This window comes from Malus domestica, chromosome 13, assembly GCF_042453785.1.
Source record: "Malus domestica chromosome 13, GDT2T_hap1".
Lineage (NCBI taxonomy): Eukaryota > Viridiplantae > Streptophyta > Magnoliopsida > Rosales > Rosaceae > Malus > Malus domestica.
The window spans coordinates 11,676,213-11,699,361 of record NC_091673.1 but is presented as its reverse complement, the minus strand read 5'-3'; the positions used below and the strand labels follow the sequence as shown (position 1 = coordinate 11,699,361).

Sequence of the window (23,149 nt, the reverse complement as noted above, 5' to 3'; positions counted from 1 at the left end):
TTTGGGCTCGGGCTCTGGATTTTGTATCTTGTGGTTTGAGTTCAGTTTGGGGTTTGGGTATTGTGCTTAGGGTTTTGGAACTGGTAAATCTCAAACGACAAACCATTTAACCAGAAACTTGCAGATGCCAAATCTCAAATAGCAAATGTTAAAATCGAAACTCCAAATCTCAAATTACAACCCGAAAAACCTAAGGATATTGGCTCTCTTCACTGTTTAATGCCGTTCCAACTAACTAAAAGAAAAGATGAATACAACAACAAAGTTGATATGCTGAAGAGCTGGGGATGTTTTTGGAACATTGGCACTAAGAGCATAGTAATCAACCCTAGAATTCTCTAGGATCAACAAACACATTCCCAAGTGATCCCTTTACAAGCAGTTCATCTTTGTCATCAGCGTGGTTGATCAAACTCTTGCCGTACCAGACATCTTCGATACATGACATATCGGAATCCTTAGGGACATGCTTTATAAGAGGATCACATAACCCCAGCTCAGTTAAAATCAGTTTGCTGTCCTTCACAGTTTGTCCCAACCTAGAGGCGAAGTTCCAGACGGATTTCATAAGCTCCCCGACGTTCTCTCCCTCTCCATGAAGCCCGTAGAGAAAGAGAAACCCGAAGGAGCTTTGCATGGAGACACTGACCGGCAGATTTAGGCAGGAGAAAATTTTCTCCGTTGCATGGCTTAGGGTAGCATGCAAAGATCTCAGTGGATGAGACTTGTAAGCTTCACAGGTATTCCATATGCTAAAGATGATCCAAGAGCTTTGAGTTTCGCCGGCGGTGTCCTTACTACTTTCCTGACTGTTTAAGTTGATCCAGCCTTGTTCTTCAAAATAGAACACCCAAGTGCCGAGGCTGAGCTTTTCCTTCAAGATCACGTCAATATCTGTTGGATATATGTCTTTGCTCCTTAGTCTGCTTTTGTACAAGAAAATTGCCTCGTCGACATGTAGCTTCTCTATTTTTATATCTCGAGGCATCGGATCCTCTACAGCAGAACAAACTGGCTGAACAAATATGATTAGCGAGCTGAGCTTCCTGTAGTTGCATTTGTAAGTGAATAGATTGGTGGACGCGGTGTTGCTCTCTTCAGTTGCCAAGAATGTGTACTGTGCTCCCTTCCTCAGCAACCACTCCTCCACCGAGTTCATGAGTTTCAACCCGATTCCCATCCGCCTAAATGGAAAACATACATAGTTATAAGTTGTCTAGTTACGGATGATTTGTAAAACAGTTTTTTGTTATGCTATCCGAAAAACAAAGTGGAGAATACCGGTGTATAGGAGAGACGCGAAGGCCTAGTATGCAACCTATCACGTATCTTGCCCCGGAACCAGTCCCTACATGCTTTATGCATCCTCGAACCACGCCAACAAGTTCCCCGTTTTCGAGCAGCTCTGCTACCTGTTGGCAATTTTCAAACATATTAACGGTGTAGCAATGCTACGGGTCATTTGCATTAACAACCCCTTGGAGGGCTGGGGGACAAAGGGACTATTGTATAAAAAGTAGCTAGCTCCAAGAAATATATAAATCATGCAAATGCTTATTGGAAGAGAGATAGAAAAGGATTAATGATTGTGATATATGAAAATTGAAAAGGTTTTCATACTGTTTGGTGTTGGAAAAATATAAGAGGGAAAATAGTAAACCCTAATTAACCTACCAGCATAACATGAAGGGGGTAGAACCTAATCCTACAAAAGGGGTCACCCATCATGCTAGTGAAAATGGAGAACCCCTTTTTAGACTCTAGCTCACAGTCCCTCTCTAGTTTCCCCACCACTTCAATATCTGTGTCTTCACTGAATTCCCTTATGAGAACCTTGGTGTGATCTGCAATTTCAGCCATGTTTTTTCTTGCTTTGAAAGTAGCAAGTTGGTTATTAGATGTGAAGTGGAAATCAATCTTCAGTAGATGAATCTTTCATGAAGTGCCTCTTGTTGCATTCTTATATATATATACTTTTATGCTACCCTAGCTATCAATTGTATAATTTGTTTTCTTTTTTGTCTTTTCTCCTTTTTCCTCGTGGTTTGTGTCAAGAGGTTGAGAGCTATCCAACGTTGATGACTTAAGGTACCGTTTGGTACGTGGTACGGGACGAAACGAAGTGGCACGAGGCGTTTCGTCTTATATTTGGTGCACCTAAAACTGGTGGAACAGGCTGTTCCACGAGATGAATTTTGGGTGAATTTTTGTTCCGCCTCACCCCCTGGAACGACTCGTTCCACATCACATCCGTGGAACACAAAATTATAACATCTATGTCTCCTTCTTCCTCGTTTCCATCAGAGGGCATCTTTGCTCTCTTTCCGTTCCGTCCAGTCATGTCCCGTCCCGTCCCATTTCGTTCCGTCTCGTCTCATCTACATACCAAACGATACCTAAAGGAACCTTGTATAAGCTTATAATAGTTTTGGAGGGGAGCCTCAACCACCGTTTTTGTGTCAAAACAGGTTGACCCATGCATAAAGCTTGATGAGCACATATGCTCGACATCACTCAATATAATGTGTTGTCCACGTCCTTTACTATATACGATTATATATAACATATAAAAAAAATATAATACTTTGTAAAATAAATATTCATTGTTATTCAAAAGTGCACTAGTCACATACAGCATCACAAACAAGTTTAACCAAGCAATCAAATTAATCAACAATCAAACAAATAGAGTAGAATCAGACATCTAGAATCTTAAGGAAGTGCATATACATAGAGTTTTTGGTAATATTTGGATAGGATAGGTAGTCTTAAAAAAAGAAATAAGAATAATAATGTTTCTTTTAAGAAAATAATAAAGCTTTAAAAAAATAATGTTTCTTTTAAGAAAATAATAAAACTTTAAAAAAATAAAAACAAAAAGATGTTTATCTTTTTTCCTGCTGGCAAAATATTCAGAAAAAAAATGCTTCTTTATACTAAAAAAAATAAAAACAAAAATTAAAGATGCTTATCTATCTTACATATGAGAAAAAAATAATATAAAAAATAAAACTTAACATAAAAGAAGATAGTGCGTAATAAATGTCAGAAAAGTAGGATCATTTTAAACTCTAAAGAGAAAAAAAATATAAAAAAAGGAAAAAAAAAGCCCCCGCCACTCATCTTCTTCGTTGGGAAGACAAATGGTCTGCAATCAGAAAATTTCAGATATGGGCAACTCAAAAAGGAAAACAAGGATGCTCAATGAATGCCTTAGGCACGCCTCGGGTGCCTAGGTGCACCTCGTCAAAGCTAGGCGAGTTTTTTGCCCACTCCCACAAAACAGAGGCGCTTTTCCTCCCACCCCACCTCTAAAGCCGACTAGGTGCGCCTTGGGGCAAGGTTTTTAAAACACTGGTTTTGCTATACGTGAGAGAACGTGTAAGATGTGAAAGGTTGTCCCACGTCAGAAAGTTAATAAAGAACCTTACATAGGCTTTAAAGGAGTTGGACTACTCCTCCCATTACGAATCATCATTTCAAGGTGGAACCTCAACCAATTCCTTCATGATATAAAAGCAAGTTGACACAAGTGCGAAGCTCAACGACTACAAATATTTGATGTCATCTTGTTCACGTGTTTGTCTTAAATGTCACTACATGAGGGCATGTGAGAAGGTGCACGCATGGAGTAGACAATTAGCATTTGAATTGTGTATTCCCTTGCTTAACTCGCTCGATTAGCAAGTGAATTGTTCAGATTGTTGCTTTTGGCATTATTCCAATGCTTTTACTGATGTTATTGTTTTTTTCTGTTAAAAAAATAAATTCTTCGTCCATCATATACCAACTTCTTTAATTGATGTACCAAAAAAGCCAGTCTATGTAGAAGAAGAGATGATGTGAAAAGGAATACCTCAATCACATTGAGCTATACATGTTTGCGCAGATCTACCAGTTTCAGATAACATCATAGATGTTCTTTGAAATTAGTCTTCACGTTTATAATTGTGCTTTCTCTGTCCTTTTAACCCTAGTTCCAGTAACTTAACTGCAGAATGCAGTACCTTTCCACGTGTTACTGCTTCCATAACACGCGAGCACACACACCTACATAGCTCATGCAGGATTCAACATGGGATTTCACTGGTAACTAGGGTTCCAGTTTGACAGTAAGAAGATGAAATTGATCTCAAAATTAACTGTCTCACAGACCTGGCTAGGGTTTTGTAGCTTTGTACAGTCAGAGAACTCGTCGTGTTGCGCAATGTGTACAGAATCTTGTGTAATTATTTTTGATCTAGGGCTATAAAACTGCACCTGCAAAGAATTATTACATGAGCAATTTCAACGTGGTAATGAGTGGAGGGGGTCGCATAACCTTTTTGCTGTGTGCCGACGATATCAGAAACGAGGAAATTGAAATATCTATCAGTGCCAGAAAAAATTCCAGAAAGATATGTCGAAGGTGTGTGAATGAGGTTGTTTGAGTACAATGTGGACATGAGTTAGTCTCCCACAATTTGACACGTACGTTTTGGAGGGTTCCCGACAGTAATATTCTCACATACCCCACCTTTTACTTCGCTACAAATTAATGTTATAAGAGATAGACTTCAATCAACTCATAGCTATCACTCTTTTTCAAAACTTACTCATTATTTATTTATGAGAGTCGAATTTAAGACTTCTTACGAAGAATATTTATTAAACCATAGGACTACAACTAATTAATAGGCTTATATTAAAAGCAAAGAATAGTATAATTGTTTTCATGCTCATACCAGAGAGGGGTTTTGAAGTTTTATAGCCCTTTAATCTTATTTCAACTATTAATCCTATCCTGACTTCATGAGTAAGGATTAAGGTGAGCTATTACCCAAATGGTGATGCTATTCACACACTTCTTTCAATTTCCGGCTACCAGATCGAATAAATATCGAATGACGGAAATTAACAGAGGGTGTGTGAGAAGTGAAAAGAGATGTGCATGTGGCTCAAGACAATAATAACTTAAACATGGATATTTTCTGGAGTTGTTATCAACACTTTACAAAATTATATGCACTCCAAATTTATAAAAACACAAGATAAGTTTTGCATAGGCTCAAAATCGTATTGTCTTACTCATCTCAATCCATTTCTCAAAGTCTCGTTTTATGCTAACCATACCAACCCACCAAACGAGGCTTAATATGATGTTCTAATTTGTATTAATTCTAGATAAACTTATTTGTGGAGGAAGTTGAGGTTTATAAAATCAATTGGGAAATGAGTTTCACCCTTAAAACTGAAAAATCTTGAACCGAATAAAATCAGGGGTGTGATATCCACACACTTATTTTTACTTCTCACACACCCTTCTAATTTTCAACCGTCGGATTGAATGAATTGAAGAAGATCAACGGGCAAAAATTAACAAATGATGTGTGAGAAGTAAAACAGGATGTGTGGATAACACACTCCTAAAATAATCAGGTACGTTTCCATTGGTTCTATTCGTTTAGGGCTTAAACTCATTTGATCGTTTTTTTGTTGGGTTCAAATACCCACCAACGAACTCAAATCAAATAAAAACTAGAAAAATCGAGTGAATGACCGCATTGCATCGGAGTGTGGATGGAAGTTGCAAGACTGTGAAGGAGGATAAGTTTTTTATTGTACGCGCAACACGAAAGGTACATCACATATTATCATATAAGTGGAGAAAAGGGGTGTACCACTTCATGTTCTTGGAACACCGAAGGAGAGATTTTTCAATGTGACCGGTACACGGGGTAGTACACCACGTGTCACTAAACAAATGGTGGGATATGTGTGTTAAAAAGTTAATAACTTAAATAATAAAATTTCCCACAATTCCTATTAAAACACGTGGTATACCACTTGTGTTCCCGTTACAACTAAAAATTTCTCACACTGAAGAATCTCTCGAATGAGAGAATGGAGATGAGGAAGGAAGGGTGAGACAATGGGGGAGATAGGGGGATGCTAATTCAGATATCAATATGGGTAGTACTATTTACTCACCTATTTTATTTCTCACACGCCTTTTAATTTTCGATCGTCGAATCGAATGAATTAAAGAGATCAACGGCAAAAAGTTTACAAAGGTATGTAATAAAAATAAGTGTGTGAATAACATTATCCTTTCAATATAAGAAAAACTAGTTACATCGATAAGATTAACTTCATATAATTGGTCACATTTGCTTTTTAAGTGGCAAAAATCAAGAATCGAACTTTTTTTTTTAACAAATAATATTATCCATATTAAGGGCTGGGGGAGTGGAATAAGCCTCGCAATGGGTTAAGCATAATGTGGTTTAAATTCGTCTTTGGCGCAAATTGATCATAAGACCTCTTACTTATAAGTAAAGAGGAATACCATTAGACTGTAGTACTAAGTGACAACAAGAATCGAGCTTGTTCAAGCCAAAATTTTTATTATTGTCATTTCAGTACAGCTTCATTCATTAGTTTATCGGTTAAAATGTCCAGCTCTATGAAAAATTATTCAAGGTAAAAATAAGATAAATTTGGACCAGAAAAAATCCGTGCTCAAAATAAATAATTATTGAGCGGGATTTTTGTCGGTACGAATAGATTAAAGTACAAAACTCTCATTTCTCTGTCAGTTAAATTATCTACTTCTAGTGGAAATTTCACTCTAACAAACTTTTTAGCACCTACAAATTAGTCTTGGGCTGTAATTCCTTGCAAATTTTCATATGCTTCACTAAGATTGGACCGGACTTTCCTGGCATTGTAGAGCCTCGAGCCACGCCTAAACCCATTTCTAAATTCCAAGGCTCAAACCCAAGTCTTGCCCTCCACGAGGAATTCAAGTTCTATAATAGTATTTCAACAAAGAGAAGAAAAGAAATTCCATAGTAGTAATATTTCATTTTCTTTCGGACTTATGCCCCGTTGTCAACAAAAAAGAAAAAGAAAAAGAAAGAACTAACGAAGCTATGTTTTCAAATCGTAAGTAAAGTTATGAATATGCACGTAAGCATATTAGTATTACTACATTCAAATGTTTAACCAAAGTGGTTGATATAGTTGCACTAAATTCATGTTTTGATACATTGGAAGGAATTGAAATATGTGTAGTGTGAAGTCAGGATTTGATAAAATAAGAGAGGTGATTTTCACACACCATTTTTAACTCCTCACACGCATCTCTTTATTTTTAGTTGTTGGATTGAATAGATCAAATGAAAACAACAGAAGTGATTAAACAAAAGTATGTAAGAGTCTAAAAAAGAACTCAAATGTTCTCTAAGACAAATATGGCTTGACTCATATGTTATTTTGAATGTATTTTACATATCATATACACGTTTATATTGGTCTTAGTGCAACATTACATTATTTAAATTCCTTTAGGGGTGCAAAACTAAAAATTAGGTGAAATTTCTTAACTTGGTTGGAATCATGTGAACCCGATAACCCCATCATCTTTTCATTGTTGTTTTTAGACCTGTCATAATCCTAACTCACTACTCGCCCTCCATCGCCGCTTGAGTCAACTCCAAGATCGAACTAACTTTCTAACTACAAACTCCCACCTGGAATGTCAGCTTCTATGCAACACAATCTTGGAACACACAATGCACAAAACAACGCATAATTGAGTTTAAACTAAACAACAAAACAAATCCACTCAAACCATGCCAACCTAGAACACTATATTTAGCTTGTCTTCTTCCTCAACCATCCCAATGTCCTTCCCCCATTTTCTACATTTAGGTGGGCCGAACGCGGCCCAAACACAGAAATCGCAAAAATAGCAAGTTGCTTAAACTCCAACGGTAATGCGAATTCACATTTCTCCCATAATTTTTCATTTCTCTGTATAAATAAATCCCCATGCTTTTTCCAATCCCATCACCCAAATTCCAACCCCATCATTTTTTTCTTCACAAACCCCCAGCCTCCCTCTCTCTCGCTCTCTCCCGTCGCAATCCGCCGCTCCGGTCGACAACGGCTGGCTTTCAGATGATGATCCGTCGCAAAATAGCATCTGGGTAAGATTCTGAAACGCCATTCTCGCACTGGTTTGTGAAAAAATCGAAGAGAGACAGAGGGGGGAGAGAGTGAGTTTATGATAGAGAGGACGACGACAATGGAGGTTGAGAGGATGAGGCAGCTGTTACTTCTCTGGTGTAAAAACTCCTTCGTGGCTCTCGTGGGTGCTAATCACACCGCCGCCAGGTTCTGCGCCCGCTAAATCCCATCATGTTCTTCGCTGTTGTTTTTTTGCCTTCTATTCCTTCGTGAAAAACGTTGCAAACTTGCAATCTTTCAAACTTTTCCGCATCTGGGTACTCCCCAAACCGGCTTTTCGAGCTGTTCTTTGATCGGATCCCGCGCTTTCGCTGAGCTTTTCGCGGGATTTTTGGACCAAAAGTGTTGAAAATTAACAGAGCAATGGAATTGGCTGACGGGTTTGCAGCCAAGGATCAAAACAAGGTGAAGTACCTTCATGGTGGACAGATGGGATTGGATTCCGGGACTTACTTGGTGATCAATCTTCCGGATTCCAAGGCATTGCGGATTATTTGGTGCTCCGTTTTTCTGGGTTTAGTTATTCTTTCACTGCCCTGCTTTGGAACAATTCAGAGGGGATTAAAAGTTTCCCAATTGGATTTGAATTTCGAATCCGAAAATTTCAATTTCAAGCAGTTGGGTCTGCTTTTTCGTGATTTGGCCGGCGAAGGCCTGCGCAGAAAGGGTGATACATCTCTCATTGTGGCTCCTGGCAACGCCGGTACGCTTCAAAATCTTCACCCTTTTGATTTCAATGGATTTGATTTCGTTGTGGATTCGGAGTCGGTGCCGAAAAGCTCGTTCTTGGACGAGTCTATGGATTTCGTTTTCGCATTCAACTTGGCCGATGCTAAATTTGCTGATCGCATTCTGAAGATTGGCGGCATTGTTGCCGTTCCAATAAGCATCGACCCTTCGAACGCCTTTAGGCCAAAACCCAATTACAAAATCGTGTATCTCCGCCGATACGCTGCCACTTTTGTGGCAATGAGGAAGATAAGTCCGGCTTATGACTTGCCCGTGACGTCCCGGCGGCTTTGTCAGTTGGAAACCGAGGAAAAGAAGACGGTGTTAGAGGGTCTGGAAGACGTGCTGCTGGAACCGCCGAGGCTCGTTTTGGCCAAATCGAATGAATACTTGAAGAAAATCAAGTTCCTCCCCGAGTTGTTGGGTGATTCCCTCGACAGTTACAACCGCCGAGTGTTTGTCAATGTAGACCTAAACGAGGAAAACCGCGGCATGATCGAATGGTTTGATCAAAACTACCCGAAAATGAACAATGAATTCGAGGTCTACAACCTCGAGGTAGAGCCCGAAGAGGCTTCAAGCACCCCTGAAAACGACGTTTCGGACTGGTTGAAAGACAATGTGAGGGAAGAGGACTACGTTGTGATGAAAGCGGAAGCGGAAGTGGTGGTGGACATGGTGAGGAAGAGGACAATCTGTCTGGTGGACGAGCTGTTCTTGGAGTGCAGCAACGGATGGTGGCAGAGTGGGAGGAGGAATGGTGGGAGCAAGAGAGCTTATTGGGAATGCATTGCTTTGTATGGGAGGCTGAGGGATCTTGGAGTTGCTGTGCATCAGTGGTTCATGTGATTAAATTGAAGAAAATTTGATGTCTTTTGGTGTCAAGAATTTTGCTGCCTTAATTCTTGTGTGTGTGAATTGTTTGGGTTGGTTAATTTGAGTTATGGTGTAGCTTAAATGGTTTGTTTATGAAACCCTATGAACATAGCTTTTGTTTCCCATCACTTATATTTGAAGTGTTAAGTGGAAGGGTGTCATACCGATTTATTTACAAAATAAAATAAATAATATTATTAGTCTACTAAGTTATTTAAATTTGAGGTGTTTGAAAATTGAGGTCAATGCATGAAGAAAGTATTCCCTTTTTCTTTGTTTGTATCTATTTTATTTTATGACACCATTTCTATATATTGATTCATTCAAATTGTTTCATGTTTGTATACGTGTATTGTTCTAAAAATCTATGCCTACCGCTGTCTAGGCGCTAGGCGGCTAGCCATTGCCCCCATTAATTTCTAGGGTTTGAAAATAAGAAATGACATCTAGACTTGTCTAGGTCACGACTCTTACTTAAACAGAAAATAGATAATTGTCATTCTGCGTTTTATTTTTCAATAAATTGTAAGTGAGTTTATTTTATTTTATTTTATCAAACGATATTATTTATACTAAGAAGGTAGGGAGAGTGCGCTAAGCCTCACGATAGGCTAGCAAGAGGGTGGTCCCCTCTTCTCACGTAAAAGCAATTAGAATTCGAACACGATGCATTTTACTGAGAATGATAGATTTTCTAATACTTTATAGTCTATATGTCATTCTATTTTTACAATTTATGTATCCTAATACAATTATATACATATTTTAAGTATAAATAGACATTATTTATATAAAATGTTATATATAAATTTAATAAAAATTAAAAACAAAACTATTAATAGACGACTAAGCGCTAGGTCTTTGTCCGCCGGCCTATTAGTGCCTAGTATCTTTTAAAACCTTAGCCCAAATATCTCCTCTTATATCAGGTCTCAAAACAAAAATCTTGATTTGCATATTTCTATTTATTTATTTTAATACAAACAATATTAAGAATAGGAGATTCGAATATAGAGCTCAGTGGATAAAGAAATCAAACTTGGAACGTTGTACGCATAATAAATTACTTGAGTTACAAATGACTTTGTTATCGACATGATCATTGATAAACTGATTATTGGTGATTTAATAGAACAAATAGGAAGTGCAAATTCACATCTTGAATAAATGGATGGATGAATTTGGCATCCGGAACCCCAGCAAACAGGGACCATGCCAGTTTTGCGGTTTTTACCAAATGACTTTCATTTGGTACCGGTTGCTTTCTTCTCGATTCCATAGGATCATCCTCCCAATCAAACAGGACGCGCATGGTGACGACTTTTTAGAAGAAGAAAATGGACCTCTCTATTGGTAGTTGGATAGTGCTATTCACACATCTTTATTTATCTCTTACACACTCTCGTTAATATCTGTCCGTTAGTTTTCTTTAATTTCTTCGATTCTATGGCTGAAAATTAAGAAAAATGTGAGAAAGATAAAAAATGAGTGCTAATAGCATCATCTTTTGCAGGGACGAAGCTAGAAATTTGTAAGAATGAGGGCATCTTCAAACAACAAGGTACAATTAAAAAACTCAAGAATTTACTGCACAAAACACTTATATATTAATCCATAAAGTTTTTCATACAACATCTTACAATATTATTCAACGCATTTTCATGCAAATAGATCTCTCTATAAAAATAATCATGTTATCATTGATCCATTGATCTCTCATTCGATGTTCAGAAATTTCATTGCCGAAAATGCTCTTTCAATTGTGGCAGTAGTGTAGGAAATTTGAGTAGTTTGAGTAGAAATTTTTTTGTCCCACATTTGCCATTCTCAAAAGATTTTATCACTTTATAAGGCTTTTTCCTTTAGAAAAAGTGATTGGAGTAATAGGCCTGGAGGCTAAAATTGGGCTCACCCTTGGGGTTGGGCTTTGGGTGTACTAATTAATATATAATTAATTATAATTAATATATATTTAAGGCTTTGGGGTGTACTAATTAATATATAATTAATTATAATTAATATATATTTAATTGTCAGGGCCTTGGGGCTCTTGGGCTCTAATAATTAAATTATTTAATTAATTATTTTTCGGATTTACATAATTATTTTTAATTAAATTCGAATTTAATTATTTATTTATTTTTTATGAAAAGACTCATCCTTTCAGATGAAGTCTGAGAGTTCTTTCGAACACAAAGCAAAGCATTCATCTGAAGAGATGTCTCCCAACAGTCACACCTCATTCTCATACCTGTTGCAAACAGGCATCCATCTACTACATATACATCCATCTGTATGACATTTAGAATATAGAAAATAATCAATTTCATCTTCTACATTCCTAAACCTTCTTACTGAGAGAACCACACTAAATTCGCCAGAAGTTAAATTTTCCGGTGCTGGAATTTTAACTTGATCGTTGAATCCTGGTGAAGCAGATGTCCGTAGAACTATAAGCACAGAGTAAGGACGAAATTTCTGTTTCAATGACATTACGGTACGCAAGCCTCAATCTTCAAGTTGTCTGTTTTATAATTCGTATTCTTATTTATATTCTGTTAATTCCTATTGCATTTATTATTTATTAGCATATATAAATAGTCACAGATTGTTGACATATATCCAACAATCTTGAAACAGAAAATTTATGGATCAACAATCTGTAAATGTGAATGGCACTGTGCCAAAATACTCTGAAAAGCCTGAGAAGTTCAAAGGGTTGGACTTCAAGAGATTGCAACAGAAGATGTTGTTCTTCCTGACAACAATGAATCTCGCTCATGTTGTCAAGGAAGAAGCTCCAAAGTCTAATGAGAATCCAATGACGAGAGAGACTGTCATGGCAATTGAAGCTTGAAATCATTCTGAGTTTTGTTACCGAAACTATATCCTGAATAGTTTGGATGACAATCTCTATGACATTTATTCTTTGTGCAAGACAGTGAAGGAGTTGTGGGAATCCCTGGAGAAAAAGTATAAGATTGATGATGCCGGTTCAAAGAAATTTGTTATCGGTAAGTTTCTCAAATATACAATGGTGGATTCAAAATCTATTGTATCTCAGGTCGAAGAAATCCAGAAGTTGATCTATGAATTGCATTCTAAGGGATGCGAGATCAATGAGCATTTCCAAGTTAGGGCGATAATCAAGAAATTGCCAACTTCCTGGAATGACTTCAAAATTTATCTCAAGTACAAGCGTCGTGAGATGAATATGGAAGATTTGATTATGAGGCTACGTGTGGAAGAAGACCACAGAAAGGCAGACCGTTCTGGACGGTTTGCAGCCATTGAAGCCAATGCGAATTATGTTGAGGGAGGAAACTCCAAGGCTAAGCCGAAAAAGAATAAGGCTCCTGCTCCGAAAACCAAGCAGTTTGTGCAATCTGCCCTTGCTCCTAAAGGCAAGAATCTGAAGAAGATTAAGGGCGCCTGCTATGTGTGTGGCAAATCTGGTCATAAGGCACAAGATTGTTATTATCGCAAGGATGGAAATCATGGCCACGGAAACAACAACAACCATGCTAACATGGCAACCACCGATGAAGAATTGGCTGCTGTTGTATCCGAGGTTAACATGGTCTCGAATGTGAGTGAATGGTTGATGGATAATGGTGCTACGAAGCACATATGCGCTGACATAAATATGTTCATCGAATATCACCCTGCTGCCCCTGGAGAAAAGTTGTATATGGGCAATTCTGCCTCATCTGCTGTGGAGGGATATGGCAAGGTGGTACTCAAATTCACATATGGGAAAAGTTTGACCTTGCTGAATGTGCTGCATGTTCCTGAAATGCGAAGGAACTTGGTTTCTAAACCAATTCTAATTGCTAAAGGCTTTAAACTTGTAATGGAATCCAACAAATTTGTACTTACCAAGGGTGGGATGTTTGTTGGAAAAGGGTTATGTGGCTGATGGCCTTGTGAAACTCAATGTAATTGCCATTGATGATGCTAATAAAATAAATGCTTCTACTTATATTGTTGAGTCTTCTAATATTTGGCATGCTAGATTAGGACATGTTAATTTTCGTTCTATGCATAGAATGGTTAAATTAGAATTATTACCTAAATTCAAAATTGATTTTAATCATAAGTGTGAAACATGTACTGAATCAAAATTTGCTAGGCAAACGAGAAAGTCAATTTTGGAAAGATCAAGTGAATTACTTGGATTAATTCATAGTGATCTTTGTGACTTTAAATCCACACCAACTCGTGGATGAAAGAATTATTATGTCACTTTCATTGATGATTGCAGTAAGTATTGTTATGTTTATTTGATTCATAGTAAGGACGAAGCTTTGAATATGTTTAAGACATATAAAGCTGAAGTTGAAAATCAACTTGAGAGAAAAATCAAAGCACTTAGATCTGATAGAGGAGGGGAGTATGAGTCTACTGCCTTCTCAGATTTTTGTGCACAACATGGAATTATACATCAAACAACGGCTCCATACACACCACAACAAAATGGTGTTGCCGAAAGAAAAAATAGAACATTCAAAGATATGATTAATTCCATGTTAAATAGTTATGGGCTTCCACACAGTTTGTGGGGTGAAACTTTACTTACTGCAAATACCATATTGAATAAGGTTCCTCTAAAAAAATTGACGAGTCACCTTATGAACTATGGAAATGACATAAACCCACTTATAAAATCCTTAAAGTGTGGGGTTGCTTAGCAAATGTGCAAGTTCCATTACCAAAAAGAACGAAACTAGGACCTAAAACTATTAATTGTGTATTCATTGGATATGCAAATAATAGTGCTGCTTATAGGTTCATTGTTGTGAAATCCTCGATTTCTGACATAAATGTCAACACTATATTAGAATCAGCGGATGCATAATTCTTTGAGGATATATTCCCTTACAAAGAAAAAGAATCTGGTTCTAATACAAAGAGGGTTCATGATCATAGTCATGATGAAGTCTCTTCTTCTGGTGTCCAAGGAAATGATGTGGAACCAAAAAGAGGAAAAAGAATCAAAGTTTCTAAAAACTTTGGACCATATTTCATTTCTTTCTTGTCCGAGAATGAACCTAGAACTTTTAAAGAAGTAATGTCTTCTTCTGAGGCCCCTTTATGGAAGGAAGCAATTAAAAGTGAAATGGAATCCATTATGGAAAATAACACATGGGAATTGGTTGATTTACCTCCTGGTAGTAAACCAATTGGTCATAAATGGATTCTCAAGAAGAAACTTAAGGCGGATGGAACCATTGACAAGTTCAAGGCACGTTTAGTAGCCAAAGGTTATCGCCAAAAAGAAGGGTTGGGTTATTTCGACACCTATTCTCCAGTTTCTCGCATAACGTCAATTCGGACGTTAATAGCGATTGCGGCTGTATACAACTTTGATATACATCAAATGAATGTAAAAACAACATTTTTAAATGGAGAACTAGATGAAGAAATATACATGGAACAACCTGAAGGGTTTGTGCTTAAAGGATAACAAGGCAAAGCGTGCAAATTAGTTAAGTCGTTATATGGACTTAAACAAGCACCAAAACAATGGCACGAGAAATTTGATCATACTTTGTTGACACATGAGTTCAAGATAAATGAATCTGATAAATGTGTCTACATTAAGAGTAATGATAAAACTTGTGTTATTGTCTGCTTGTATGTGGATGATATACTCATAATGGGAAGCAATAAAGATGTAATCAACAAAACAAAGAAAATGTTGAATTCCAGTTTTGACATGAAAGACTTAGGTCAAACCGATGTTATTTTAGGAATTCAAATTAAGAGAAATATTGAAGGATATGTCCTCACACAATCCCATTATGCAGAAAAAATATTACGAAGGTTTGGTCAATTTGACTGCAAACCTGCTGCAACTCCTTTTGATCCTGGATGCAAGTTGGAGAAAAATAAAGGCGATGCCATATCTCAACTTGAATATTCTCAAGTAATTGGAAGTCTGATGTACTTGATGAATTCAACTAGGCCCGACTTAGCTTATGTAGTAAGTAGGCTTAGTAGATATACAAGTAATCTGGCACAAGAGCATTGGGATGCTTTAGTACGAGTGTTAAGGTATTTAAAAAATACACTTGACTACGGATTACACTACACAAAATATCCACATGTTGTACAAGGCTTCAGTGATGCCAACTGGATTATGCCAACTGGATTTCTGACACTACAGAATCCAAGTCGACAAGTGGATATGTTTTTACCTTAGAATGTGCAGCAATATCTTAGAAATCCTCCAAACAAAAATGTATAGCTCGGTCCACCATGGAATCCGAGTTTATAGCTTTAGACTTGGCTGGCGAAGAAGCTGAGTAGCTCAAAAATTTTCTGGAGGATATTCTGATGTGGCCAAAGCCGGTCACGGCTATATGTATACATTGTGATAGTATGGCCGCGCAATCAAGGGTCAAAAGTCATGTATACAATGGGAAGTCACGTCACATTAGGCGTCGACATAATACTCTTAAGAAGTTGCTCTCCAATGGAATAATATCCATTGATTATGTGAAGTCAAAGGAAAATATATCTGATTCTTTGACAAAAGGCCTACCAAGAGAGCAAATATTATTTACATCGAAGGGAATAGGTCTTAAGTCAATTCAATGAATCGAACTGGGCAGAAACCTAACCTAGCTGATTGGAGATCCCATGGTCTAGGTTCAATAGGCAAACTGGTTGAGTTTGATTCAAAAGTTGAACACACACCTTACCCATTCTTATGATAAAATGTGTGTTGTCTGTTGACGTTTGAGGGGTTATGTTTTATACATTTAATGACTTTAATATCTTGTTATCAAGAGGAATATGGCAGACTATTCTTAATTAATGTCACCTATATAGGAGTAAATGGGGCCACATTTATGAGAATTGAAATAGCTAAATTCTCTAAAGCTCCTACGAAATCCGGAATCTGTTCAGGGCCAAAATGAACACAACCGTATGAATTGACGTGTGGCAGCCATGATATGTGTGTAGCATATTGTCTCTGTTTACTACTGCGGTGAACAGTTCAAGATCTTCCACATCCACTGCGTCACCAAGTAAACCCGATATGTTTTCACTAGGGTAAGTTCAAGTCCAAAAGACACTTCACCTGATGCATATCATGACTATTCTCTCTCAGTTTTAGGCAGCCTAGTCACACATTTGCATTTACATTTGCATTCAAATGTGGGGTACTTATTGGAGTTTGAATGAAATTTCAACTCAAATGTGGGGTATTGTTGGAAATTTGAGTAGTTTGAGTAGAAATTTATTTGTCCCACATTGCCCATTCCCAAAAGATTTTATCACTTTATAAGGCTTTGTCCTTTAGAGAAAGTGATTGGAGTAATAGGCCTGGAGACTAAAATTGGGCTCACCCTTGAGGTTGGGCTTTGAGGTGTACTAATTAATTGGTAATTAATATATATTTAATTGTCAAAAGATGGGCCTTGGGGCTCTAATAATTAAATGATTTAATTAATTATTTTTCTGATTTACTTAATTATTTTTAATTAAATTCGAATTTAATTAATTATTTATTTTTTATGAAAAGACTCATATTTTCAGATGAAGTCTGAGAGTTCTTTCTGAACATAAAGCAAAGCACCATTCTGAAGAGATGTCTCCTAACAATCACACCTCATTCTCATACCTGTTGCAAACAGGCATCCATCTGCTACATATACATCCATCTGCATGGCATTTAGAATACAGAAAATAATCAACTTCATCTTCTACATTCCTAAACCTTCTTACTGAGAGAACCACACTAAATTCGCTAGAAGTTAAATTTTCCGGTGCTGGAATTTTAACTTGATCATTGAATCCTGGTGAAGCAGACGTCTGTAGAACTACAAGCACATAGTAGGGACGAAATTTCTGTTTCAAGGACATTGCGGTACGCAAGCCTCGATCTTCAAGTTGTCTGTTTTATAATTCGTATTCTAGTTTATATTCTGTTAATTCCTATTGCATTTATTATTTATTAGCATATATAAATAGTCACAGATTGTTTACATATATCCAACAACAATAGCAACTAGAAGAGTTAATGCTAATGTCACAAGCATGTAAACTAGCGGATATATCTTGTCTTTTTTCCATTAGACCATTTTTTTTATAGTTAAATTAGAATTGACGTTGGAATTGAAATGCAATCCAATTTTTCATTTGTAGTTTAATTAGGGCTTCGAAATTGGAATGCAAAAGTACACACACACACACAATTGAGTGGGGGCGGATGCCCTCCTAAGCCCTATACAGCTCTGTCCTTGATCCTTTGTCTTCCTCTTGCAAAGCACTGAGCATTAGAGAGATTGTTAGTAATATGCAAATTTTGTCAAAATACGGTTAACTTGATAATCTGACGAATAGATAGGCCAATGACGTTGTTTGGTGGACTAATTCTATTTTCGGGTGCTTGGAAAATAATTTCCTAACTTAATTGAGAAGCATAACACCATCTTCTTGGCAATATTAAATAATGAGAGGATACATGAAAGAAAACATTTCGGAGCAGAATCATGTCATGCCCTTTTTTACGGAATGAGGAACCAGAGGATTCTTTAATCATATTCGTTCACTGTGAATCGTGTTGTCAGTTTTTATCAAGTACTATTTGTGTTTAATTTTAAATAAATTTTTTAAAATGATTTATGATCGCACGTTTTACGATGAATGAACACGATTAAATGATCCCTAAAATCTTCACAAAGATAATCCGAAGAAAATCCTCATTCCTTTTTTCACATCTTGTTGTTTTGGCCTTGCCATGTATAAGCATACTAGTTTTGGTTAGAAAAACAGGATGCCTTTTGGTGAATTCCTTTCCAGAATCGACGAACTGAGAAATTCGAACCATTTAAGAGAGGGAGGGGTGCCACTTAGTACTACGGTCTAGTGGTATTCTTCTTCATTTGTAAATGAAAGGTCTTAGGTTCGATTATTGTCAAAAGTGAATTTGAACTACATTATTGCTAGCCCATTATGAGGTTAAACCTACCTCTTCTTTTTATATAGATAATATGGTTTTGTTCAAAAAAGAAAAGAAAAGGAAAGAGAGTCTAGTTCGATTGTATGATGTAGGCAGGCTAATCGAGACCTTAAGTTTTAAAATAAGCAGTCTGAATCTCTCGATCTGTGAAATCTAGAATGTGAGATCCTCTTCGGATCTCGATTCCAAATCGGTAAGGATTATTTTTTCCAGTTTTTCAAAAATATGAATAAAATTATTATTCTTTTGAATCAAATTTGAAACCTCTTACTCACAAATAAAATTATAAACCGGTTCGTTTAGCAAAGGCGGGTACGAACAAACCCCGCGTCAGGCTGCCACAAAACCAAACGCCAAACAACCGAAATCAACACGCTAGTTCAATCACAACCGTCCATTCCTTAATTTTTCAAGAGATTTGTTTTCTTTTCTCCGGCGAATAATCTCACGTGGGCTCCATCTCCATCCACCAACTTAAATTTTTTGAAATCACAAAATTAAATTCAACGAGAAAGATCGAAAAATTCGAACCAGACCGGTTACTTAAAACTGAAATCGCCCACCAAACTCTAATCTCTCTCTCTCTCTCTCTATCCGATTCAAACACTTGAACCTCACTGCGACCCAATCCAACCAACCCCCCAAAGGTACTCTCTCACCAATTTCAAATTCCACTTCATTTTTAGGGTTTCGATTCCAATCGATTTGGGGATCAAGATTCATCAACCAATTTTTTAGTTTTAATTAATTTTTTTTGCTTCAGATTTCGTGATTAGAGTTGAAGTTCGAACCTCATGGCGCGGATAAAGCCGCAGGCGCTGTTACTTCAGAGCAAGAAGAAGAAGGGGCCGACTCGAATCAGTATCACCACCATAGTTATGTGCAATTTAATCATCGCCTTGGCTGCCTTGTCGTTAGTCGCCACTTATCGCTATTGGTTCCGAAGGTACCATTTCAACTGATATTTTCAAAATTTTGATGATTTTATCTGTTTGGAAAGTTGGATTATATATGGGTAGTTTCAGCTACTTTTTTTTATCGTGCGCGCTAATTTGCCCTCGTAGGTCGCTGGACCAATCTGGGTCGGAGTTATCTAATCGAGAGGTATTAATTTGGAATGGGTATTTTCCATTTGCGTAATTAATTAAGAATGAATTAATCTTCTTGTTTGGATAATAATTATGCGTAAATGTGTAGTTGACTAAATTAGGTGGGTTTTTTTTGTTTGTTTGTTTAGGATTTTGATGGGTTTGGAAAGAAGGGCGATCTTCCCGGTTATGCTGTAAGTTTCTTAAGTTCTTAAACACATTTGCTGTACTGCCAACTTTCTATTTGGTGTCACATTGCATGAACCTGCAATTTTCGATTTCTAGAATTAACGCGGCGGGGTGGTTGTGGACCTTGTGGTGTTGCTGCGGCCGTTAAATTTGTTATGTAGCAAAGTTTATCAATAAACCTCTTTTCTCGGAAGGTATCTGGGTTGGGAAAATTTAACAATTAGGATTGCTGCACCGGTTTCCTTCGGTGTCATTTCATTCCTAGTCTTTCCGCTGATGTTTTATTTTTAGAGTGTAAGTCACCTGTCTGCTTTTCCACAATTATAGTTATTCACTTTCTTTCTTCTTCCACTTCCCTGTGTATTTTGTAGATTCTAAATACACCAAAAGGTCCTATCACGGTGGAACTTTTCAAGGATGGTTCTCCAGAGGTCGTGGATAGATTTATTGACTTATGGTGAGTATTCGACATCACATGTATCTTGCATGCATACTTGCTGTAGTAATATTAAATCATCTCTATTTGAAGCTATTTCTCTACAGAGTAAGAGAATAAAGTTAAAATTATGGGACGGGGTGACCTTGTACATAGCTGTTAGTAAAATTGCTCGGATCCAAGGGGTTTATTATTTAATATTTTTATCATCTTATAAGCCAAGGGGTATATTTTGTTGTAACTCCTTTGTAAATTATCAAATACGCAACAACAGGTTAAAGGTTCATATAACCTTGGTGATATGGAGACCTAGTTGACTTGTATCCAGGCTAAATTGTAAATAAAATTAGAACTTCGACGATTAGAAATCATTTCAAGATTCTGAGTAGCAGTAACATCCAGAAATAGACTTGCTTGGTTTTTGTTGGTTGTAAGGGCAATAGTGTGTTATGCCGTCATGGCACTTCTAAGGCATTAGTTTTGCAGTCAAAAGGGACACTTCAAGGGGATGTCGTTCAGTCACGTGATCAAGCACTATATAATCAAAGGGGGTGGTTCCCAAGGACTTGGAGCTGCTGAAGATTGGATATCAAAAGGGAAGCTTCGTAGTCAACTTGTTACGAGGTTTGTTTCATAGATAAAACTTTTACATTGGTTGTGTGGCCTGTTGGTCCTGTGTTGCAAAGCTGATAGCTTATTCTTGCCTGTGTGAACCTGTAGTCCGAAGCATGAAGCTTTTATGCTTGGAACTACGAAGGCTAGACCAGACAACAAAGAATTTGAGCTTGTTATCACAACTGCACCAATACCAGATTTAAATGATAAGCTAATTGTATTCGGACGGGTCATCAAAGGAGAGGAAGTGGTACAGGTATAAAATTCTGTGCAGCTTGGGTAACTTATTATCATGCCTAGACTTGGATAATACCTAATTTATAATGCTTTGCATACGGTCTTCCATTCAGGAAATTGAAGAGGTCGATACAGATGAACATTATCGGCCTAAATCATCTGTAGGGATCACCGGCGTGATTCTGAAACATGAGATCTAAGGGCAACTCAATTCTAATGTGAAGTATACATGCACAGCATCGTTGCTGGTTTGAGCGTCGTCTTGCTGGACTGCTCTTGCATTGTTTGTGACAGTACATCATTTAGGTTTCTGATGTTCCCATCCGATTTTTCCTCCTCTCTCGATTTGGGTTGTAATTTGCAGTGGGGAGGGGGGAGTTTTGATACTTTTTTTTTCTAGGTACAGATTCCATATGTGGGGTGGACAAAATACGACAATGCAGCTAAATCTGATATGCGAGTTTGTTGTGGTAATCATTGTGTGATATTTCAAATTACGCTTAATTATTGTTAGTTTGTTATGCCCTCTAGATTGTGACTCATATATCACTTTGCCCACCGAACCTCATTTTGTCCGACTTCGCCCCATGAACATTCTCTGTATCACTCTTTCCAAGGTTCATGGGTCAATTAAGACAAAATGGTTGTGAGGGCAAAGTGAGAATTGAGTCACCTTTTATTTTTTTATTTTTTTTATTTTTATTATTAAGAAACCTCGACGTTATAAGGAACATTTTATTGATTGACGAAAAAAAGAAGTTACACTTAATTGAGAAATATGAATTTTACCCCTCGCAATACCAAAAAAAAAGAAAGAAAAGAAATACATGAAAAAGAATGGACATAAACTTTACCCTTTTAGAAATGAAAATAAGAAAGATACAAGGAAAAGGGGGACATGAAATTTAACTCATTTAAAACAAAATCTAAGACCAACTCCAATGGTGGGCTAAAAGTCAAATTATCTCCCAAAATTTCCTCCCAAACCCAATCCAACCCAAGGGGAAAATTTGGGCTAAATGCTAAATGCTAAACCAAGGTCAGATTTCTCCCAAAATTTAGCCCATAAATCGGAATTTAAATTTTTCAATATTATCGGAATTTAAAATTTTTTAGATTAAAATGTTCATAAAATTAATTTACGATAGTCTACATATTTATTTAAAAAAAAAATTTATCCACAAAAATAGCCTAAGTTCATTATTTAATAATTTTAGGCTAGAGCGGTTGGAGCATAAAAGCTGTTTCTGGACTAAAAACTAAATTTTCCGGGCTAAAATATTTGGTTTTTAGCTCAACCATTGGAGATGGTCTAAAGGTAATAATCTGCAAAACAAAAAGAAAAGACGATCATGCAAATAACAAAAATCATCAAAAAGAGAAGACAAACCTTAGGTTGGTTGGGATGTCTAAAAATCATGTCTAGAAAAGAGATACCATACAAGGGAAGACGAAAGCAACCCTAAATTCGCCAATTTATTAGCGATGGCATTCCCTTCTCAAAAATATGAGAGCAATGGTAAACCATGTGCTGCAAAAGGAAAAGGCAATATTTCCAACGAATTTGAAGCTGCCAAGGAGGATAAAAAGAGGTAGAAGCAAAGTAGGAGATCACATTGGAAAAGTCAATTTTGAGCCACAGATTTTGCCAACCCCGCGAATGCCATTATATCACAATTCTGAGGGCATAACGACAATTGAGCTTTTATTTTAGGAAACTTTAACGAAAAGCTCCTGGTATTATTCATTTTAACGAAAAACCACATTTTTACACTAAAAAGTCAATCCTGATACTATTCACTTTACCATTTATTTTATCCTTATCGTTAAAACTCAAAGTTTTCAAACTCATTTAATTAGTTTTTCTGTTATTTTATGCCTAAGAGAATAGGACAGAGTTGTCAAGCTACGAGGGCAGAGCTTCAACAAGAGCTTTGTACTTTTTTATCGGAATTTATTGGCAGCGTCTAATGATGAAAAGGGGTGGGGAGT

General features: G+C 37.0%; 3 protein-coding genes across 3 annotated transcripts; 2 read left to right on the top strand and 1 right to left on the bottom strand.

Annotated features, from left to right (window-relative positions):
- Window positions 1-105: 105 nt before the first annotated feature.
- On the bottom strand, window positions 106-1,949 carry LOC103452770 (probable N-acetyltransferase HLS1). Its single transcript, XM_008392304.4, has 3 exons — window positions 1,675-1,949; window positions 1,282-1,412; window positions 106-1,184 (listed from the first exon to the last, which is right to left on the bottom strand). The coding sequence occupies exons 1-3, from the start codon at window positions 1,858-1,860 to the stop codon at window positions 329-331; spliced, it is 1,173 nt and encodes a 390-aa protein (XP_008390526.2). The 5' UTR covers window positions 1,861-1,949; the 3' UTR covers window positions 106-328.
- A 6,427-nt stretch (window positions 1,950-8,376) lies between these two features.
- On the top strand, window positions 8,377-9,591 carry LOC103452820 (uncharacterized). The gene has a single exon (XM_008392356.3). The coding sequence runs from the start codon at window positions 8,377-8,379 to the stop codon at window positions 9,589-9,591; it is 1,215 nt and encodes a 404-aa protein (XP_008390578.2).
- A 9,412-nt stretch (window positions 9,592-19,003) lies between these two features.
- On the top strand, window positions 19,004-21,631 carry LOC103452779 (peptidyl-prolyl cis-trans isomerase CYP21-4). Its single transcript, XM_008392315.4, has 8 exons — window positions 19,004-19,239; window positions 19,356-19,538; window positions 19,657-19,696; window positions 19,830-19,874; window positions 20,241-20,326; window positions 20,792-20,929; window positions 21,026-21,176; window positions 21,271-21,631. Exons 2-8 carry the CDS (start codon window positions 19,387-19,389, stop codon window positions 21,355-21,357), a joined length of 699 nt encoding a protein of 232 aa, XP_008390537.2. The 5' UTR covers window positions 19,004-19,239; window positions 19,356-19,386; the 3' UTR covers window positions 21,358-21,631.
- Window positions 21,632-23,149: the final 1,518 nt, after the last annotated feature.